The 24,217-nt window shown below is 41.2% G+C and overlaps 1 protein-coding gene across 1 annotated transcript in view; it reads left to right on the top strand.

The window, feature by feature from the left end:
- Positions 1-24,217, top strand: part of LOC114647854 (leucine-rich repeat-containing G-protein coupled receptor 6) — a 440,711-nt gene that overhangs the window by 340,779 nt on the left and 75,715 nt on the right. The window contains exon 6 of the mRNA XM_051924410.1: positions 4,443-4,514. Within this exon, the coding sequence (XP_051780370.1) occupies positions 4,443-4,514 (72 nt within the window). The remainder of the gene's footprint in view (positions 1-4,442; positions 4,515-24,217) is intronic.

Here is a 24,217-nt window from a genome sequence, read left to right as displayed (position 1 = left end):
GATCAGATCCTGACAGGTTTTGCACAGATCCTCTTAATGAGAATTTGATTTTTTCAGTTTCAAGTCGTATATAACATCAGTTACCCACTGACTTGACAGAAGTGAGTTAGGATTTTTCCAGTTGAGCAAGATAAGTCTATGTGACGATAGTGAAGTAAAAGCAATTATATTTTGTTTGTCCTTCTCCACTTTAAGCCCCTCTGGGATCCCATCAGACACAGCTGTTAGTGGATTAGGAGGGATTGTGATCCCAAGGCTGTCTGAAAGGCATTTAAAGATTTTGGTCCAGAATGATGTTAATTTGGCGCAGGCCCAGAATATGTGGCCCAGTGAGGCTGGAGCTCAATTGCAGCATTCGCAGGTTGGATCTTGCCCTGGAAACATTTTGGACAATTTTAAACGAGACAGATGCTCTTGATATATAATTTTAAGTTGAATAATTTAATGTTTTGCACATATGGAGCTCGAGTGAATTCTGTGCCTTGCTATCTTCCATTCCTTTTCTGAGATGTTGAGTGAGAGATCCTTTTCCCACTGTACTCTCGGATCTTTGAAAGGGAGGGACTTTAAAATATTTTGATATATTATGGCTATGCTGTCTGAGTCCTCAAGACTGATCGATATTTTTTCCGGCATAGAGGTAGGTGGGAGGTGAGGAAAATCACGCAGGTTCTGTTTAACAAAGTTTCAAATTTGAAGGTAGTGAAAGAAATGTGTTCCCGGAAAGTTAAATTTAGAGTGTAATTGTTCGTAGGATGCAAAGACATTGTCTAAGTACAGATCTCTAAGTGATTCAATCCCGAATGTTTTCCAGACATTAGAAACTGCGTATGTTTGAGAGGGTGGAAAAAGGTGGATCTCGTTCACAGGTGCCACGGATTCTTATTTCAACACCTATGGACTTCAGAGTAACATTCAAAGTGCATTTTTTGGTAAAAAAAATTAATTGCATTTAGAAAATTATTCTGCTGTAATATTTGTCTACACTACACAACTTATGTGAACAACATAACTAAGAAATATCTGAGTTTTATTTAGAGAAATGGAACATGAATTTTGAATAAAGGATGGTGACGTTATAGCCAGTTGAATCAAAGTAGCAGAAAACAGATAAAAATGAGGCTGAGTTTAATTAAGTACAGTGACGATGTGTAAAGTTGTTTTAAAATCTGGCCTGATTTCATTGAAGTTACAATAATGAAGAGACACAATCTGTTTTGACTAATAATGCACAAATTATTGTATTGTATTTGTACATATTGACTATGTCATTCAAACATTCACAGTGTTGGTTGGAAACATTCTGTGAACCCTGGGCTGATGACTTCAACAGAAGGTCGCCAGAGTCAGGAGTTAGCAAACCTGCAGTCCAACCAATGACATGAGATTGGAGGTGTGATTTAGAGAAATGTTGACCAATATAAAAAGACTCAGACATTCTGCGTTTGCCAATCACAAGAAGCATTTTCTTATGTGAAGCATGTCTTGCTCAAAGGAGATCACAGATCTACAATCATGAATTCTTGGTTTGCACAAAGCTGCAAAGGGTTACAGTAACTTTAAATAGTTTAGATATTCCTCAGTCCACAGTTAGACAAATTGTGTATAAATGGAGACGATTTAGTGCTGTGGTTAATCTCCTTAGAAATGGGAACCCAGCCAAAATGACTCGATAGGCACAGCACAGAATGCTCATTCGCAAGAAAGAACACAAGAGTGACAGCTAAAGGCTTGTAGGGATCATCACAACAGATCTACCAAATGCAAACCACTCAAGGGTGGTAAAATATTTTATGGACTGATGAAGCTAAGGTGGAATTTCTCAGAAAGAATATGACACTACATATAGTGTAAAAAGGACACCACATACCAACATGAAAACATCATTACAATGATAAAGTGTGGTGGAGGGAGCATCACGATTTACAGCACAGCTTCTAATCATTGAGAGGAAGATGAATTTACAAATTTATCAAGAAATACTACAATAAAATGTCAGGGTTGCTGGATGCCATCTGAAGACCAGCAGAAAGTGGGTGATGTAGCAGTCGAATGACAATAAACATCAAAGTAAATCTACTACAGAATGGCTTCAAATAAAGAAAATCTGCCTTTTTGTAGAGGCCCGTTCAGAGCCTAGACCTTAACTTAGTGGACTAGCTGTGGAATGAAATCAGAAGAGCCATTCACACCAGACATCTTATGGCTGAGCCCAAGCAGTTCTGTAACAACGAATGGTCCTAAACTTTCATGCTGCAGATCTGGTGTGCAACTACTTGAAGTTATGGGTGCCAAAGGAGGTTTGACCAGTTATTAAATCCCAGAGTTTAGTTGGAGGAGTGAGCATCAGGAATTTATTATAGACAGAAGATACAAAGTTATATACTTACTGTATATATACTGTATTATTTAAGAAGAAATAGCAAAATAATAGTTTATAAAAATACAGTGAATTAAATATTACCAAGTCAGATAAAACAAGGAAGTTTCTGATGTGGAAACAATAGTGGCCAGAAAAGGGCCAAAGTGCTTAAGACATGGAAAATGGGGAAGAAAGAGGGGGATATACATGGCAAATGAATATGAATCAGATCATGACGAGGTGTTTATCAATCAATATGACAGACAGACAGACAGACAGACAGACAGACAGACAGACAGATAGATAGATAGATAGATAGATAGATAGATAGATAGATAGATAGATAGATAGATAGATAGATAGATAGATAGATAGATAGATAGATAGAAATACACATACACTATGGCTAGAACACACACCAGAATGATGTGACCAGATAATGTGAAAGACACTATATAATATATAGATAATGTGAAAGGCACTATATAATAGATAGATAGATAGATAGATAGATAGATAGATAGATAGATAGATAGATAGATAGATAGATAGATAGATAGAAATACACATACACTATGGCTAGAACACACACCAGAATGACTAAAAAGGAAAAAGAAAGAAAACTTCTGACTTAATTTTATTCCCTATAACACGGGTGTCGAACTCCAGGCCTGGAGGGCTGCAGTGGCTGCAGATTTTCATTCTAACCATCTTCTTCATTAGTGACCAGTTTTTGCTGCTAATTTACTTCTTTTGCTTTAGTTTTAATTAACTTGACTCAGGCCCCTTAGTTGTCTCTTTTTCCTTAATTAGCAGCCAAACAATAATGAGACTCAAAACGAGCCGCCACATGACCAGCTCACCTGTGCCCGTTCACACAATATCTGAAAATAAAGAAAGGTGAAGGTCTCGGTAATGTTGATCTCTCAGGTCACCAAAACATTTTGATGATCAGAAAATCAACAGTTTTGGAAATGTCTGATGTGGCAGAATGAGAGCGGCAACAGGCCACGGAATTAAATAGCGGGCTTAATTAACAGCAAGAATCAGCTTCTCATTAAGAGATTGGTTGGAGTTTGAAATCCCAGTTTAGCTGCTCATCTGTTGGCTCGTTTCATGTCTCATTTCATTTTCATGAAGAAACAAATCAATTCAGAGGACTGAATCCTTATAAACGGGGCTATTGAAATGAAGGGAAAAGGAGTTAATTAGCAGTGAAAACTGGTCACTGATTAGGAAAAGGGTGAGAATGAAAACCTGCAGCCACTGCAGCCCTCCAGGCCTGGAGTTCGACACTCCTTCCCTAAACTAAAGGCTCTTCCTCCACCCTTAGTTGAATTTGTTTCAAAATGGTGCAGTTGCAGTCACCTAATGTTTGGATACCTGTTTGATTTCGGGTTGAGAGAACTTTGCATACCCCCTTCATTCCTACTGGGTTTTCCTGGAGTTATCAAGATAATCAAATGGGATATCTAAATGACCCCTTTATGCCGGGTGTTTGTGTGTATTCTATAATGGCCTGCCATGCTCTTTTCACTACCATGAGAGTGATGGAGACGAGCGACTAGGCTGATTCCTGGACTGATGGTTATGAGTTATGAGGAAAGATTGAAGGAGTTAAACCTTTCCAGTTTAATTAAAAGGGCTGACATGATTGAATAGGTTAGTGCAGTGGGTTGAGACTTTAAACTTTAAAATGAATTCAACAAGGACAAAGTTGGAAACTGGTTAAGGGTGAATTTCGCACAGACAGTGGGAAATTCTTCTTTATCCTGAGAGCCTTAAACACGTGGAATAGATTACTAAGCAGTGTGGTGGACAGTTGCAATACAGGGACTCGAGTTGATGTTGTTTTGGAGGACAGGATTGGTGAGCTTTTCTGGGCTGAATTGCCTGTTTTCATCAAAGATGTTTCCAATATTATAATGTTTTGAATGATTGATTTCGAAATAAAGGAATGGGCAGAAAGGATGATATTTTGCACTTTTCAACAAATTGAATAATCTGCTACTGGGTGGTAAACATCTGAGATGCTTCCTTGAAGTCTAATCCCTTCTTATTTCTTGTGTTTCTATTACAGACATCTTCATAACAACAAGATCCATTCACTTGGTGAGAACTGCTTTGATGGCTTGCACAGCTTGGAGACTTTGTAAGTTGGTTTACAAATTTATGTTTATTTTATATTTTATGTTTATTCTGCTGTGCCAATGTCTTAGACTTGATAAAATGGTTAAATAGCTGCAGCTGAGTCAATTCATATGCCAGCAAAGTGAGGCTGGAAAGACAAAAATATTACATCTATTAAAAAAAGGTTTAGGCTTCAGTTTGCATTTTAAAGCTTTATTTGCAAAAATTGGAAAATCTGGGAAAGTTTTGTTTGATTACCTGTGGGAGGGAGAGAGAGTGTTAGGGTGGAACGGGAGGACCAGAGAGACTTAGGTTTTGTTATTGGGGTTCATCCTAGAGTGGCACTGTCCACAACATGAGACACAGATCCTCCATTAATGAAGAAACTCCTCATTCTGAGTACTTCATTGCACAAGTCAGCCTCATCAGAGCAGGTGGAAATGGAGGTGGTGGAATCTGTTAGTGTACCAGAGATGGAAGGAGCTGTAGAGAAGGAAACTCTTTGAGTCAGTTGGCTTGTAAAAGACAGAGGTTTTAAATTCTGGAAAGCTGAAAGAAAGACCGAAATCTAAAAATGGCAGAGTTGTGGTGGAAATGTCAAGTGGTGTGGTGTAAACCTGAGAGATGAACTGAAACTTGTGAAATCATTAATGAATTCCTGTAGTTGACTTCTGGGACAAGAACCTGCACAAACACAATTGTCAATATATCTTTTGTACAGATCTGGTACAAAGCTGGTATGAAGAAAAAAAACGCTCTTCCATCCAGCCGACGAAGATGTTGGCATAGCTTGGTACATAAATACTCTTAGGTTCTTAAAGCTGGCTGACCTAATTTAGGGTCACAGAAGTAGTTGAGTCCTATCCTGGTAGTACTGGGCAAAAGTCAGGAGACAAACTTGAATAAGAGGCACCAGGTTAACGCAGGGCACACGCACAGGGCCGTGTCAACGTATGGGCACGCTGGGCAGTTACCCGGGAACCCCATGAGCATGCTAATCTATGAATGTTGTAAATACTTTACTATATTAAACTATAAATATTTGTTATTGTGTTACAAGTGGACATTGGCATTCGCCTCCGATTTAGTATCACGGTCACCTCTGAGGCCTCACATGCCTGTATGTGTACGGATCTCACGCACTACATCACGTAAAATCGGATATGGTTCTCTGCAAAGAAAGTTCGCAAATGTTTGTGTTGAACACTTGATTAATAATAAATGATTCATAGTGATTTCATACTGTGCCATCTCCATCTGTATGGTTTACCAATTGAGTATCATTTCTATGTTGACATTTTTGTGTTTTTCAAGGCTCATATTATATTGTTCAGACGTTTGTATTGATTAATCTTTGCTGTACAGCATGTATTTTAATGTTTAAACACTGATTTTGTTGGAAGTACCAATACAATAAATATGCTTAATTTTATCGACTATTTACATTTTTATTCCTGTGAGTGGCTGTGTAGGTAGGAGCCCCAGTGCACTGCTTTACCCTGCACACACACTGGGGCCATTTTAGATAGATAGATAGTGTGAAAGGCACTATATAAAAGACAGAGATAGATAGATAGATAGATAGATAGATAGATAGATAGATAGATAGATAGATAGATAGATAGATAGATAGATAGATAGATAGATAGATAGATAGATAGATAGATAGATAGAAAAGGCACTATATAATAGATAGATAGATAGATAGATAGATAGATAGATAGATAGATAGATAGATAGATAGATAGATAGATAGATAGATAGATAGATAGATAGATAGATAGATAGATAGATAGATAGATAGATAGATAGATATTTTTTTAATCCCAAGGGTACTAGGGTGTTGTACCGTGTTAGCCATTATGAATGTAGAGAAAAGCCAAGCAAAATGACACCTTTTATTGGCTAACTAAAAAGACTACAATATGCAAGCTTTCGAGGCAACTCAGGCCCCTTCTTCAGGCAAAGATGTAAACATCTTACATCTTTGCCTGAAGAAGGGGCCTGAGTTGCCTCGAAAGCTTGCATATTGTAATCTTTTTAGTTAGCCAATAAAAGGTGTCATTTTGCTTGGCTTTTCTCTTAATCACAAGGGGAAATTCACATACTCCAACAGCAGCATACTGATAAAAAGCAATATTAAATTAAAGAGTAATAACAATGCAGGTATAACAGAGTGTAACTTTGTATAATGTTACCGTTTACCCTCCCCTGGTGGAATTGAAGAGTCGCATAGTGTGGAGGAGGAAAGATCTCCTCAGTCTGTCAGTGGAGCAGGATGGTGACAGCAGTCTGTCGCTGAAGTTGCTCCTCTGTCTGGAGATGATCCTGTTTAGTAGATGCATTGGATTCTCCATGATTGAAAGGAGTCTGCTCAGCACCTGTCGCTCTGCTACGGATGTCAAACTGTCCAGCTCCGTGCCTACAATAGAGCCTGCCTTCCTCACCAGTTTGTCCAGGCATGAGGTGTCCCTCTTCTTTATGCTGCCTCCCAAGCACACAACCGCGTAGAAGAGAGCGTTCGTCTAATAGAACATCTGCAGCATCTTATTGCAGATGTTGAAAGACGCCAGCCTTCTAAGGAAGTATAGTCGGCTCTGAGTCCTGTTAACCTAACCTGCAAGTCTTGGGGAATGTGGGAGGAAAACTAACCCGTATGACACAAGGAGAACATTCAAAATCCACACAAACAACAACCAGGCCCAGCACTAACCACTGTGTCACTCTCCATAAATATTAGAGTTTGTAACGCTTGTTTAAAAATGTGAACTTAGACAGACAGCTGCTATGTGATTAGGTGGAAGCAAATCTCAATAACATGCAACCTGTTGAGAGCGATATAATAATCTCTAAAAAAAATCAGGTGCACACCTTACAGGCGTGAGTAAATATTCTTTGTTTTTTAGATTGTATCATTTTTGAATTCCAAAGCAGCATACATGACAAAAGAAGATTAAACCCACTGCCTTATTGCGCACTCTGCATTATGTGCTGAAATGTACACAGGGAGCTGCTGACATGTGCGAACATAAATAGGGCTTCACCTAATTAATACTTTCAGTCAGCCATTTGAAACAGATTCAGTTTCTGTAGCTGAGATTTTTCTTTTATTAAGACATGTTCAGACTATCCATGGGATTTTCTTGAAATCCAGGTTGGCATTGCACTTCATAGAGAGGGGTGCTTACATGCTGTAGTGGTGATAATATAATTATTATACGTTTGTCAAAGCCTTAAAGGGAGAATTCAGCATTTTCATTTTTAAAGTTATTTTTTAAGAATCAATATATTAGGCCAGCATTTCTCAACCTTTAAGTATTTGTGACCCGAGTTTTCATAACAGTTTAAATCGCGCCCCCCTAACATTTTTTTGAAAGGAGCCCACTAATACCAATTTGTTCTTTTTTAATTAATGATATATCATAGATGCATATTTTATTATACCTACTTAACTTTTATCGACATTTATCTAACTCTATATTTATTTTTCTAGTATCAGAATGTAGTGTAAGTTAATTTGTTTTGGTTTCAATAGATGTATTTTTCATATTTTCGATGTTTTCTTTTTTCACATCTTTGCACCCGCCTAGGGGGTCTGCCCCACAGTTTGAGAACCACTGCATTAGGCGATATAGGACACCGTTATCTGAGGTGCATCATTTAGAAAAGTTAAGGAGTGCATGGGGGGGCCCTCTTCCTAACCCCAGAGTTGTCAAGCTCTGATGATACTGAGTAGGCACTGTTACCCGCTGTGTACAGTTTATGGAAGTAAAAGTGGGCATGCTCTGTACATTAATTGACATTCGCTGCTTAAAGTCTGCAGGATATACACGAAGGGGTGCTCTTTGTGTACCCGATGGGGTGCGCATTCCTGACACTCAGGTAGAAGGGTGGTCAGACTGAGGATACTGAGTTTACACTGTTAACCGTTGGTCGCAGGTTATGAAAGTATAAGTGTCTGAATGCTTCATAAATCGAGGGATGCCTGTTTCCTATTGTATACTGTCAGAACAAAAAGGACGAGAGAGACAAAAAAGGTTTGAGGTAGCCATCCCACATATATTGGGGTTAGCTGCTGGTCAGGCAAAGAAAAACGAATTTCAACTGAGTTCAAGATGGTATTGATGTATAGGTGACAAAATGGCAGCTTTAAAGTTAGGCAGAGGAAATGAGGTCATCAGGGCTAGAACCGGAAGTGACATCATTGGGGCCAGGCAGGATTTCCCATGACTGGTCTGCAAGAAAAAAAGCGACAGGGTTAATGCACTCCGCCCTCCCCTGGTCCGACATGGAATTACACTTATTCAAGCCCTTTAATGTGCACGTGTGTGACAATACACAAATGGACGCCGTTTGTACTACTGAAAGGCCGCTTGCTTTGTGCACTGAGAAGAAACAGATAGTCAAAGTCTAATAAGACCGACTACCTGCTATTGACAACAAGGGGCAACATCCATCCCTGCCTAGGGCTTCTAATGGGCTTCATCTGGCACTGATCGTGGCATAAATTATAAATTCAAAAAGGGTGTTTCCAGTTTACAAAGCTGGTGAACGATTTAAAGCTTTTGTTATCGACCTTTCTTCTGACATCCCATTGGTAATGGTTATTGAAAGGGAGTTTCAAAAACCTAAAAGCTAGTATCCCTTAGACAGAAATTCACCAAACATGAGTCTTCAAACATATCTGAAACACATTAAGGGAATCAGAATTTCAGATGGAGGTGGGCAGCTTGATCCACCAGCTAGGAGCTACACATGAAAAGTCTGTACTGACATTTCTTACCACAAAGAGGAGGCATCACCAGACACCATTCATCATCAGACCTGAGAGGCTGAGAAGGAGCACAGGATGTCAGAAGAGTCTCCATATACATAGTTGTGGGCCCATTAACTACTCTGTAGACAAGCGTTAAGGATCTGAATGTATCATGTGATGCTGCAGGGAGCCAATGTAGTGATCTGAAAAGCTGGTTAAACATCAGATGTGCCACTGCATTTTGTATCATCTACAGCAGCTTGGTGACACATGTGGTACTCCTGCCAGTAGAGAGTTGCAGTAGTCTAGACATGACAAGACCTAAGTCTGGGACAGGACATGTCCTTAATATTCTGTCAGATTACATTAGAACAATCAGACGAAAACAGGCCATTCAGCCCAACAAAGCTTGCCCATCCTATCCATCTAATTCTTCTAAAAAGACGTCAAGTCTAGTTTTGAAAGTCCCTAAAGTCTTACTGTCTGTCATGCTACTTGGTAGCTTATTCCAAGTGTCTATCGTCTGATCTTGTGGATGCTGTAGAGAGTGAGTCTGCAAGAGTGAGTGACCATAGCAACATGATCCTTGAAGGACAGTTGGTTATTGATCACCACCACAAGATGGCATACTGATGTTGTAGGTGTTAGCGATAATGAGCTGAGCTGAAAAGAGATGGCATGTTGAATCGACAGGATACCAGGGAAGTTTGATTTTGCCAGGCTGAACTGGAGATGGCATTCGTTCATTCAGGTTCAAATATCAGTGAGACATGCAGTGAGGTCCTCTGGAGGGAACAACAGGTAAAGCTGCATGTCATTGGCAAAGCATTAATAGGAGAAACCATGTGATTGGATGATAGGGCTTAGTGAGGTGGTGTACAAAATGGAGAGGACCAATCCTTGGGGCACCCCTACTCTTGCCTAATGCGACTTTAACATCTTGGACACATGGTAGGATCTGCCCTAGAGGTAGGATTCAAACTACAGTATCTGAGAACAGTTCCAGTGATGTTCAGAAAGGGTCATAGGTCATAAAGGGTTGCAACTTAAAACACAGCGACAGTGACAAAATAACAAGACAAGACTAAAGCCTGAATTTACAACTTGGGCTGCACACTCTGTCAGATGTGGTCTTTGCTTGGGCGTGTTATACTGAATGAATTTGCACGATCGATGGACCATTGCAATGTGGTCGGTGAAAGATAGCCGGTCATAGATCACCACCTTGAGGTAACATACTGATCTGGAAGGTGTTAGTGATAATGAGTTGAGCTGAACAGAGATAAGGGTGCTCAATAGATGGATGAGCTGGGATAACTCAAGATCTTTACCAGGTTGAACTGGAGGTGGTGGAGATCTATCACTCCCTCAGCTCTTTACCTCAGCCTACCTCAACTAATTCTTTCATTGCTTTCATTAACACTTCCTTGTGGAGCAAGGACAGTGGGTTATGTGATCATTTAACTTTCCGATGGAGTCATGCCTTTTAGATAATAGTTCTAAGGGACTCCCGAATGTCAAGCCAGATTTGGGAGCCAGGCCTTTATTTTTATTTTTTTGTAGTTTATTTCACCTTATTCAATTTCTTGTATTAGGAATTTGTTAGTTTTCGCATACCCCTTGGTGTCAGAACGCAGGGTCAGCCATTGTACAACACCCATGGAGCAATGCTCAAGGGCCCAGCAGAGTAGGATCTCTTTTGGCAGTGATGGGGATTCGAACTGGCAACCTTCTGGATACCAGCACAGATCCTTAGCCTCAGAGCCACCGCTCCACCCTAGTGATCCTTTGTTAACATCCCCAGGGTACTGGTGTACTAGTGGGGCAGGCATCCCACTCTGGAGATCATTGAGGCATCACTGTTAGCAGACAAGCACAGGAACCACTGGCCAATATAAAAGGTGAACCAGAGACGTATGTAATACGTTACCACGCAGTGTAGTAGATATTAGCAAGCTGACATCGCTCAAATCTCAATTTATTCATTTTCAGAAGTACGGTGACAAGGGATTGATGAGCTGTGATGAATGACATGTACTTATCAAAAATTCTTCTTACATTCGTCATTTGAGTCTGTGGATTAAGGGGGAAATCACTTAAAAAAAGTCCTCTATGGGGTCCAGGAGCTGTGTGGTGGCAATGGTACCCACTGCACCACCATTTCACAAAGTAGTCTTTGTTTTTTAAACAAAGAGTGGCATCACAATCCATGGAACAAGTTTCAAAGGGCACAACAAGACTTTCCTTTCAACACAAGGCCTTCTTCAGTCAGACTAATTCCTCCTAGGGGCTGAGCTAGTGTTTTATTTAAAGGTTGTCAAACATGCAAGGAGCCGAAAGACAGAGAGTTCTGCTCCCTGAGGCAAGAAGATCACATCAATTTACCTTCCAAGTCTCTCGAAAAAAGGGCCGTGATTGAAGTCCACGCCAAGTGACTAGGAGGCAGCAGTTCAGGATGATACTGTGATCCAAAAGATGATGTCTGCACAGGAAATTAAAGCATTACTCCACAGCTCCGAATCAAAGACACGGTTCAAACAACAGAGAACAAACAGTGAGCTAAAACAGACATTTTCAACAAGTCTAAGGCTAACTCTTTTGTTTTCATTTTAGAAGCTCAAGCTTTTTAATTCCTTCGTTTCATAATGGCATCATTATTGAATCATTCCAAAAAGCCCTGCGCTTTGGTTTTTAAGGAAACGTGGAGCATGAATAAATCAACTTAAATTAATAGCTGTCAATTTTGAAAAATGGCATGACCAAGGATTTTCTTTAAATCAATTTTCTTCACACTTTGCCAAGTAATAGCAGCTGACGTTTATGAATTTATTGTAGTTTGGTTTTGATTTGTGGAAAATTCCTCATCCTTCACAGTTGGCAAGGTGTACTAGTACTGGTGGCCTACAGACAGGAGTTTTTGTGTTTTTGCATTGATGTCCTCCAGGAACCTCAAACCAAAGATATTCTCTCAGGTTGAGGGGCTACATTAAATTGAGGTGGTCTCTGTTTTTGTCATTGTGATGATATGCCCACTCAGAGCGGGTCTCTTTCTTATGCAGTGGCAAGAAAAAGTATGTGAACCTGTGATAAGTGGTCCGTGGCATTTTGCAGGTTTTAAATAAATAATCAGGTCCTGAGAGCATGTGGGCTCAGAACAGGTGCAGATGTTCACATGATGGTGCTGCTCTGGGGTTGATTGTGGTGCTTGGCTGATGGCACACTCACGTGCAAATCTGAGCGGGGGTCACGTCTGCACCCGATCAGGCTGCACAGCATAAAGACAGCCTGCACAGAAGAGGAAAAAAGAATAAAAAGGCAAAGGAGAGAATGGAGGTTAAAGGAGAACGAAGGAGAGAGAGGCAGAAGAAGGAGAGCACACGTTAAAGTAGGATGGAGAGAGGTGGTCATGATTGAACTGGGCTGAAGTAGGGGCGCTCCTATTGAACTACAATGGGCAGTAGGAGAGGCCCGTCATGCGCTGTCTCTCGAGGGACAGGCAGTGGGAGACGGGTGTGCGGCTCGGCATAGCGTTCCATGCATGCTGCAGGCCTGGCAATGGGGATCCAAGCCAAGAATTAAAGATTGTTGGCACCTGTTGGTGGGCATCTCCTCTGTACTGTACTTATTATTCATTTGGACTAGGGAATCCATTCCCTGGAATTCGGGAACCCCACATGTCATTCCTGGGAATCCCGGGCTCCCGGGAATGACACAGTGCACGGGCATCTCACATGTGAATGGTTTTAGAACGAGCAACACTTTATTTTTAATAAAACTACTGCAATATGTTGACACCAATAAAAAACTAAACTTAACTACAAGCAGTTCATGCTGTCATATAAGTACATGTATCTAGTTAGTTGCGGTAATAAGAGCGTAGAAAGCACAACGTGTCGAGCGTGCGGTCATCCAGGCGAGAGCGCACCTTCGCGCAGAAGTACACCAGCCGCTGAGAAAGCACGCTCTACCTCCACTGAAGTAAGCAGTACAGTCATCAGATACTGATACACTTGTTCTAAACAATGCCAGCACATGCCGTTACTCTAAAACACCGCCATTTCAGCTTTTACTGATGCATCCAGTTTCTTGTCATCATTCTGTGATGGCAAGTTTCTTAGCACAGATAATGCGGATGCAACAGACTGACGCATTGCAATTTCAAGTTGCTGTTCAAAGCTGTCAACAGCACAGACGTCAATGAACTCTGCCCCGTCCCGGCATTCGTGCGCTGCCGAGTCCAGACTCCTCCCAGTCCACTGTGCTCAGTCAGCCGGGAGACTGACTTCTGCTGGTCTGTTGTTGACTGAATTAATCGGCAACACACTACAAACCACGCCACTTAATTATTTTCAACTGTAACTCTTTAATTTCTTGATCGATTTTTACACTTTTACACGCTATATATGCGAGCTTGGCTGTTCCTGTTTTCCCGGGAATTACAGCAGTTTCATTCCCAGGCATGCGGGAATGAAAAATATCCGGGAATGGATTCCCTAATTTGGACTGTTTTAACCTCCACAGATTTCACCAGTTTTATGGACTATTTATGTTACACTGCACTTTAATTTGGACACTGTTCGGATTTGATTGATGTTAATAAAAGCACTTGACACTCTTTGCAGCTAGCTTTTGCTGCATGTGTGTGTCCTCATTTGCCCGGCTCACCTCGGTTCATGACAATCAACACTTCTTTGTTCAAGAGGCTACCGGACACAACAGGTAGAATGGAGGCCATCACAGAACCCTATGGAATTAAAACATTTATTGTGACCAGGTGTGAGAATGACAAGTCTCAAAAATAAAAGTTGGGAAACCAACCAGGCCGTCCCATTTAATTTACTTAAAAGTTTCAACAAAAACAATGCCTACTGGCGTCTAGGCGTCTCGCCCTTAGGCTTTAACTAAATAGAAAGGGTTCGGCTTTAGGCACAGGTTGAAGGTCTGTCTGACAGGAGCTCCGTCCGGCGGGTTCCTCTGGTCACAAAAGACGCCTCCTTCCAGACAGCTGGAAGTGGAAGGGGCGGGGCTAAGTGCCCTCACTGGCCAGTTTCTCGATGCTATGGGGAGAAACGGTGAAGAGAATATTAGCGACAGCACTCCCTCTCATCCCAAATTGTTATTATATACCTCGATCGAGCCCATAAAGAGATCTTCCGATGCACATGCATGACATTATATACTGTATAAATGTATTTCAAAATATAGTCTAATGATTCTGTTAGATACCATAATGATCAAACACAATCAGTTTTAACAAATAATGCACATATCATTGTATTGTTCTTGTATAATTTGAATACATCATTCAAACATCAGTAATGTAATTTAAAAAAAGTCTGTGAACCCATAACCTGATGATTTCAACTGTCAGGAGTTGGCAGACCCAGAGTCCAACCAATGAAATGAGTTTGGAGGTGTGGTTTAGAGATTCATTGACCAATAAAAATGACTCAAGCCTTTTACGCTTCCTGATTACAAGAAGCACCTGCTGCACAAAATAAAGAGATCTTAGAAGACCTGCAATCAAGAGTCGTTGATTTGCATTAAGCTGGAAATGGTTACAAAGTAATTTTGGAGAGTTTAGATATTCATCAATTTCACAGCTAGGTAAATTGTGTATAAACGGAGACGATTTAGCACTGTTGTTAATCTCCTTAGATGTGGGCACCCAGCCAAGATGACTCAAAGGAAACAATGCAAAATGCTCAGGACGGTGAAAAAGAACCCAAGAGTAACAGCTAAACCAGTGGTAGTCAACCTGGTCCCTACTACCCACTAGTGGGCGTTCCAGCTTTCATGGTGGGCGGTAGCGGAGCAACCAAACGGCGCTGCGATTACATACTAATCGTCTAATTTAACTATAGTAAGTTGTTTTATAAAGATTTATTCTGCCAAACTTAGTGAAAATCCGACATAAAATACTTGGTAAGTAATTATTATTATATGCTTTAACTTGCTGTGACTCTGCTTTATAAATTTTATAAAGTAAAGTTACTTCCCTACTTTATAAATCACCATTGCTGTGGAACCTGTGGGCGGTTAGAACATTTTACTACTAACAGAGATACAAAAGAGGGCGGTAGGTATAAAAAGGTTGACTACCCCTGAGCTAAACACTTGAAGGAATCATTGGAACAGGTTAACATCCCGGTTCATGAGTCCACCATATGAAAAACATGGAACAGACATGGTGTCCATGGTAAGATGCCAAAGGGGAATCTCCAAAAAGAACATCATTGCATGTCTGAAGTTTGCCAAAGACCACATTGACACTCCACAATGCTATTGGGGAAAATGTTTTAAGGAGAGATGAAACTAAGGGTGAATTGTTCTAAAAGAATAGATAGATAGATAGATAGATAGATAGATAGATAGATAGATAGATAGATAGATAGATAGATAGATAGATAGATAGATAGATAGATAGATAGATAGATAGATAGATAGATAGATACTTTATTAATCCCAAGGGGAAATTCACATACTCCAGCAGCAGCTTACTGATAAAAAAAACAATATTAAAGAGTAATAAAAATGTAGGTAAAGACAGACAATAACTTTGAATAATGTTAACGTTAATAATAATGTTACTATGCAGCAAACATATGGCATTAAAAGGGCACCTCATACCAACATGATGATAATACTAATAATGAAGAATGGTGACGGGAGCATTGTGTTTTGGACTTGGACAGCCTACTATTATTGTGGGGGAAATGAATTCCCAAATTTAGCAAGGTATCCAACAGGGTAAGGTCGGTGACTGTCCACCAGCTGAAGCTCAGCAGAAGTTGGGTAATTCAACAGCATAATGATCATAAACATCTAAGTAAATCTACAGAATGGCATCAGACAAAGAAAAACTGTCTTTAGGAGTGGCCCAGTCAGAGCCCAGATATTAATCTAATCGGGATGCTGGGAAGTGACCTTCAAAGAGCCACTCACAATGGACATTATCCAAAAAAATGGCTGAGATGAAACAGCTCTGCAGGACAGAATGGCCTGTAATTCCTCCTGCTGATCCATAGCTTCTGGACACACTCATTTGAGGTTATTGCTGCCACAGGAGATTTGATTAGTTATTAAATCCAAGGGGTCTCTTTATCCACAGTACTCTGTGAATGTTTGATGGGTGTGTTTTCAATAAAAGCATGAAAGCTTACAGTTATTTGCATGTTATTAGTTTAAGCATAATATGTTTCTATATATTTGTGACATCGATGAAGATCGGATCACATTTTAGGACCAAATAATGTAGAAAACCAGGCCACATTCACATACTTACTCTGGCCTCAGTACCTGCTGCTTTCAGTGTAGGCCCCGTCTCCCCACAAAATTTCAATATTAAAATCAAGTAAAAATAAATATTGATAAATGGAACTCTTTAGAGCATTCTGCACCAGAGCACTTCTTCTAATAGATGAGCTCTGGGTTCTGCTGTCTCGTTCAACTTCTCCAAAAGTCTAGCATGAGTAAGTGCCATCATACAGTGTGCATGAGTTCATACGTGATGGAACAATATGCTTGAGTGTGCCCTTTAGTGAACTGGCATTCTAAGAAAATATGACAAATACTTAGATGAGATTTAAAGATTATAGTTGGAACTCCAGTTAGTAGAAGACACATTTCCAGAGAGACCCCTGAGTAGAGCAGCATGGTGGTGCAGTGATAGCGCTGCTGCCTCGCAGTTAGGAGACCCGAGTTCACTTCCCGGGTCCTCCCTGCGTGGAGTTTGCATGTTCTCCCCGTGTCTGCGTGGGTTTTCTCCCTCAGTCCAAAGGCATGCAAGTTAAGTGGATTGGCGATTCTAAATTGTCCCTGATGTGTGGGTGCCCTGTGCTGGGCTGGGACCCTGCCTGGGGTTTGTTCTTGCCATGCATCCTGTGCTGGCTGGGATTGGCTCCAGCAGACCCCCGCTACCCTGTGTTAGGATATAGTAGGTTGGACGATGACTGACTGACTCCTGAGTAGATGCAGTAGTTAGAACTGTCCAGTCATGTACGTTCAAACAGCAGCTCAGTTCCATTTTTTTTTTCCACTCCCATGACACAGATCTCATCTTTTCAAATTGCATGGAATTAGAGCTCTTCAGATCACATTTAGACTACTTTCAAACACCACAGATCTATTTGACTTGAATGCGACATGTGTGTTTGAACAATTCAATTAGAATTGTGTGGAACTGCTTTACGGTACATCACTTTTTTACAATCCTCGAATTATCTCTGCCTTAAAAAATCAAGATGGATTACAGTAACAACTCTGATAGATAGATAGATAGATAGATAGATAGATAGATAGATAGATAGATAGATAGATAGATAGATAGATAGATAGATAGATAGATAGATAGATAGATAGATAGATAGATAGATAGATAGATACTTTATTAATCCCAGAGGGAAATTCACATACTCCAGCAGCAAAAAATATTAAATTAAAGAGTAATAAAAATGCAGGTAAAAAACAGACAATAACTTGAATAATGTTCAACGTTTACCCCCTCTGGTGGAATTGAAGAGTCGCATAGTTTGGGGGAGGAATGATCTTCTCAGTCTGTCAGTGGAGCAGGACAGTGACAGCAGTCTGTCGCTGAAACTGCTCCTCTGTCTGGAGATGACACTGTTTAATGGATGTAGTGGATTCTCCATAATTGATAGGAGCCTGTTGAGTGCCCGTTGCTCTGCTACGGATGTCAAACCGTCCAGCTCTATGCCAACAATAGAGCCTGCCTTCCTCACCAGTTTGTCCAGGCGTGAGGCATCCTTCTTCTTAATGCTGCCTCCCCAGCACACCACTGCGTAGAAGAGGGCACTCGCCACAACCATCTGACAGAACATCTGCAGCATCTTACTGCAGATGTTGAAGGATGCCAGTCTTCTAAGGAAGTACAGGCGGCTCTGTCCTTTCTTGCACAGAGAATCAGTATTGGCAGTCCAGTCCAATTTATCGTCCAGCTGCACTCCCAGATATTTATAGGTCTGCACCCTCTGCACACAGTCCCTCTGATGATCACGGGGTCCATGAGGGGCCTGGGTCTCCTAAAATCCACCACCAGTTCCTTGGTTTTGCTGGTGTTCAGTTGTAGGTGGTTTAAGTCGCACCATTTAACAAAGTCCTTGATGAGGTTCCTATACTCCTCCTCCTGCCCACTCCTGATGCAGCCCACGATAGCAGTGTCGTCAGCAAACTTTTGCACGTGGCAGGACTCCGAGTTATATTGGAAGTCCGATGTATATAGGCTGAATAGGACCGGAGAAAGTACAGTCCCCTGCGGCGCTCCTGTGTTGCTGACCACAATGTCAGATCTGCAATTCCCGAGACGCACATACTGAGGTCTGTTTGTAAGATAGTCCACGATCCATGCCACCAGGTATGAATCTACTCCCATCTCTGTCAGCTTGTCCCTAAGGAGCAGAGGTTGGATGGTGTTGAAGGCGCTAGAGAAGTCTAGAAACATAATTCTTACAGCGCCACTGCCTTTGTCCAAGTGCATAAGTTGGTGGACTTCAGAAGAATTTGATGTGACTCCTGCACAATTGTTGAATATTTACTGATGGAAATGACACCCCTCCAACACGGATTTTTTCTGAGGGAGTCTTCCAGACATACCTTGTCATGGGAAATTGAATCGCCCCCTCAGCAATCTGATGTTGTCAAACCACTGATTTGTATCAGAACCATCCACAACTCCTACCAGTCCTTGCTCATCTCTCATGTCCACAGGTTTCTTTATACAGCGTACAGATGTCCATTCATCCAACCATTATCCAACCCGCTATATCCTAACTACAGGGTCATGGGGGTCTGCTGGAGCCAATCCCAGCCAACACAGGGAGCAAGGCAGGAAACAAACCCCAGGCAGCGTGCCAGCCCACCGCAAGGCACACACACACCAAGCACAATTTAGGATCGCCAATGCACCTAAAATGCACGTCTTTGGACTGTGGGAGGAAACCCACGCAGACACGGGGAGAACATGCAAACTCCACGCAGGGAGGACCTGGGAAGTGAACCCGGGTCTCCTAACTGCGAGGCAGCAGCGCTACCCACTGCGCCACCGTACCGCCCACGTACAGATGTGTCAGTGATAATTGCGCACAAAGCAACAGCTTTCTTTTCCCATTTCTTTTCTTTGTAATCATGAGCTAATGAAAGCAATGCTAAGTAGCAAATCAGGCAGCATGCTGTTAGCATTCATTAGTGATGTGCGAACCCCTCGAGATCAGCAAAATCAAGGAAATGTTTGCAAACTTCGCCCGAACTCTGTAAGTGCATTGTCATCAGTGGGGAAGGAGGAACTGAACTAGTTTTGAGTGGATTACAATGGTGCAATTGTCTTTTAAATGTCCCTGAGGACTAGGAAAAAGTCTGCTAACAATTCTCGACTGATTATTGTAGCCAGATATGTCACCTGAGCTGTGAGGCAGCAGTGCTAACCACACATAAAATGCAACAAACAGCCACAAACTAGCAATTAAAAAGTAAAATAGAGATCACTGTGCTGAGACCAGGCTTTTAATGACCTCTTAGGCACAGCCATCAGCAGTGTGTCTGTTTGCAGAGAGAGTGTCGACCGCGTCGAGAGGTTTACTTACCTTGGCAGTGACATTCATGTCTCTTGTGACTCTTCCTATGATGCCAGTAGACGGTTTGGGAGAGCATGGGGAGGTCATTATGTCACTAGAAAGGGGTGTGTGGAGCTCCAGATATCTGAGCAAAAGGACAAAGGTCCAAGTCTTTAGAGTTCTGGTGATTCCTGTTTTGCTATATGGTTGTGACACATGGATGCTATCCAGTGACCTGAGATGGACTCCTTTGGTACTGTGTCTCTTCGGCGAATCTCTGGGTAACGCTGTTTTGACTTTGTGTCGAATAAGTCCCATTACCTGCATTGTGAGGGAGCGTCAGTTATGACACTACGGTCATGTGGCGTGATTTCCCGAGGGTAATCCAGCTTGTAGGATCCTCATTGTTGAAGACCCGATTAACTGGACCAGGCTAAGGGGACGCCTACGTAACACCCTACTTTGGCAGATAGAGGGTCATTTAAGGAGGGTGGGACTGGACCATGTGTCTGCCCTAGGGGGTTGCCAACCGGGATCCCAAGCTGTTTCATCGAGTGGTGGGTGTGGCAACGGGCTGTACCAGCATATGCTCCCCAACATGACCTACTGAAAGAGTGCTAATCTTGTGACAATTATTAGCTATGCCCCGAAGCAGCAGCGTGGGACTGTCTCTATCCATTATTTGAAGTTGCTGCTCTGGGCACAGTGGGGACGTCTTTGTTGTTTCCCAAGTATCTGTGCAGAAGCTTTGCTATTTCTTTTTCCATCAAGAGTAAAGAAACACCTTGCAAATAGCAATAAATCTTTATTTTTTATTATTTCACAGTGTTCCCTGTTTTTCCTGACTGGGGAAGAGGGGGTGGTCTCCTTTAAAGCTTTATGAAATTTTTTTTTTTTTTTATTTAATAAACTTTATTAATCCCCAAGGGGAGCTAGTTTGCATGCATAATTAGCCATGCAGTGCTGCACTTCAGTGCGCAATGATGAGTGTTATATTTCATTGGTAGCACTAGTAATACTGCACACGTCTTGTTCACTCTTTTCAAACTCACTTGGAATGGAAATTTGGCAGTGTTTCTCAACCTTTGTGGCTTCTGGAGACATTCTTACCATTTTAACTTCACTGACCACCCACATACAGTATGTCAATTGAAGAGCCCAGGGAGTTGAAACAACTGTGAGTGGAAGAGACAAGTGCAGTTAGAGATGGGGAAAATATTGCACAGCACTGCTCAGTGGTCAGTGTGGGAGCAGGTGGTCTCAGCGCATCTCAGTACTTACAACCCAGCGATGGCCTGATTGGAAACAATCTTACAGCAGGCAGGTGTGAAAGTTCTGCACCTGGCAGCTACAGCTCTGTGGTGTCATGTTGGCCTTGCAAAACATCATGGGGCTCTTTGAAAAAAAAATATCCACCTAAGTCAGCCATACGGAGAATTTCCAGGAAAATATTTGGCGAGCAACGTCAAAGGCAAACACAGCATATTTACTGTGTAAAACTCTTGCCAATCAACACTAGTATTCATGCTGCTCGATTATGTTGCACGTAGTGATGAGATAAACAGACACATTTTGCTTCACATAGGGTTTCATGAAACTGAAACTAAACTTTGCCTAATAGGCAATTTTCTAATTGCAAAACACAAAACTCACTAAAGAGTATTTTTGGGATTTTAATGGAATATTGCTCCTTAAACTCTTACTAACATGTCCGTGTTTATCTATTTTCTTTTCTACAGCTTTGTAAAAAATGTATGCCGTATCACAACAGTAAAATCATATCTATTTACGCCTCTTTTCACATCACCATAAAGGACTGGAGTAGTTTTTCTAAAATGTGACAAAACACACAGTCATTACTGCGTTTCCTCCACAGGAAAATCTCACTACAAAGAAATCACCCCATCATTTAATTCCAACTGCCTTAACCTAGTTGAGGATATACACACTTTTGGTGATTTTTTTTACTTTATTTTTGTAGATCCCTATTTCAATACTAAATGTTAGGTAGATGCATGCAGAGCTAAAGCATATTCATATTTATTTATTTTATGGCAACCAGGGGGTACACTGGCTCCTCAGACACCCGACAAAACAGACACAGCCACAAGTCCAGCAGCACACAAGGCTTTATTGTGATGTAGGAAATGCTAGAGAGCTGTACTGGCAATCAGAAGGTTGCCGGTTCGAATCCCGTAAATGCCAAAAGGGACTCTGCTCTGTTGGGCCCTTCAGCAAGGCCCTTAACCTGCAATTGCTGAGCGCTTTGAGTAGTGAGAAAAGCGCTATATAAATGCAAAGAATTATTATTACCAATGCACAATACAAAGCATAATATAATAAAGCACACAACAGTTTGCCTTCTTTCTCTGTTTCTCTTCCTCTCTCGGTCTCCTTCCTCCATCACTCCTCTTCCAGCAAGCTTTGTCCTCCACCTTCCGACTCTCGATCTCCAAATGAAGGCAGGTAGGTCTTTTTAAGTGATCCCCGGAAGTACTTCTGGTGTCCAGAAGGCTTGGCCTGAGAAGCTGACGGACGAATGGGAGATACCGTCATCCGATCCTGAAAATCCTTCCAACGCAGCAACGAAAATGGCAGACTCTGTACATCGGGCTCCCACTCACAAACTGGGTTTTTGTCATGGCTTCCTCGTCTGTTATGCCGCATTAACCGTCAATAAAGAAAGCTACATTATTTCTCCTAGGTGATTTCTTACCGCTGTATCAGTAAGGGAGGGGTATCGCCTTTTAATATTATATCTATATAGTTTCGGGTTATGTAACACACTGCAATTACAAAAGAACTTATTCCAACAAGGGAGCTAGCGCCCCCTGCTGGATATGGAGCCATGTTACAATTTTCTTATGATAAACAATTTATTCCTATTTATTAAAGGCAGATATGTTAGACAAAATAAGCAAATATTGTTAAATGCCAATCAGTGACACTTCATCATCTTTGGCATACCCTTCCTATGCCCATGCAGTTGCTTCTTATAATTGCTATTATTTATAACTTGCCTACAGAGTCTCATTTATAAGATCCTTGTTTCATGATTTCCTTATTTAGACCATAGACAGATTGGCACATGATGATGTGTGTGCAATAAAAATACTCCAAAGTTCATGGGTAGTTTTTAATTTTTTTTAAATAGGATTTAATAGAAGTGCCATTTCTTAGCCAACTGTTGCAGCTTTTTAAATGTGTTATGTGCAAATTGCTACATAAATATGCATTTACTGATTGTGATGAGGCAATGCAAATGCTGTTCTGGTGTTATAAACAAACACCAACGAGGACCTTGGGATTTGAGCCATCTACTTACAGACTGGACTGCCTCTCTGCCTCTCATCACTTTCTACCGTACTTCTCTTCCTAGCTGGAGACAAATTATTAAACAAAAGTAAGCGATCTGCCACATTTTATTGTTTTTCATGTTGATTGCACGCAGAAGATGTCCTGATTACCTGAGTCAGACTGGCAGCAGTGCTCCCCCAGGTTACGATTTGTAAGTCTGAATGTCAGAATCACTTCCTGATTTTCAGATAAGTGAATATGCAACCTTCAATCAGTCGTGCAAGCCGTGTGAAAAGAATGTGTAGAGCAGGGTGAACTGTGTGTGCTAAAAGGCAGAAAACAAAGATAATCACTTGACACAGGAACAAGAAATAATCAGCCACAGCTGTCGTTCCTCAAGCGTGCCTTCAAAAGTATTTGCATTTTTTCATTTTGCCTCTGTCATAAGGAATACATGTCCTTTAACCACTTCACAGAGACATAAGCATTTACCAGGGCTTAGGAAATTTAGCAAATGTTCAATAACTATACAAAAATAAAATAACTTGGAAGTGCTACTCTACATTTATACCAGACAGCTATGTGAAGCGATATGACTTTGACAGCATCAATATTAATAAATGGATAGACGTGAGAAGATAAATACAGTTTCTGGTGTACACCAGATGCAGTATCAAGTGTTTTAGAGTTGGAGAACGGTCCTGACTGGCTCAAAAATCTCAGATTGATTCAAATGTGGTCATACACTTAGGAATATGCGTAATGCACAGTATTGATCAATTTTCCTAATTTACAAAACTACAGCTAACTTCACAAAGAATTTAAGAGAGCTTGTGAGCTGACGTAACTCACTAGGAGCTGCCAGAAGATGGCAGATCAGATAGGGATGAGCAGGCACATCCCGGGAAAGGCTGAATATTTTGGAAATGTTGGACAACAATGAACTCATAGAAAAGATATTGACTTGGCAGAAATGGAATTATAATATTCAAAATAAATCGTATGTGTTATGGGATCACTCCAGCTACATGAATAAGCTGTGCATTGTCAGCTCAAGTAAAAGCTTTGGCAAAAAATACACATTTGCAGAAGTGATGATTTGGA

This window comes from Erpetoichthys calabaricus, chromosome 3 (assembly GCF_900747795.2).
Source record: "Erpetoichthys calabaricus chromosome 3, fErpCal1.3, whole genome shotgun sequence".
NCBI classification, from domain to species: domain Eukaryota; kingdom Metazoa; phylum Chordata; class Cladistia; order Polypteriformes; family Polypteridae; genus Erpetoichthys; species Erpetoichthys calabaricus.
This window is presented reverse-complemented; position numbering and strand designations above follow the sequence as displayed.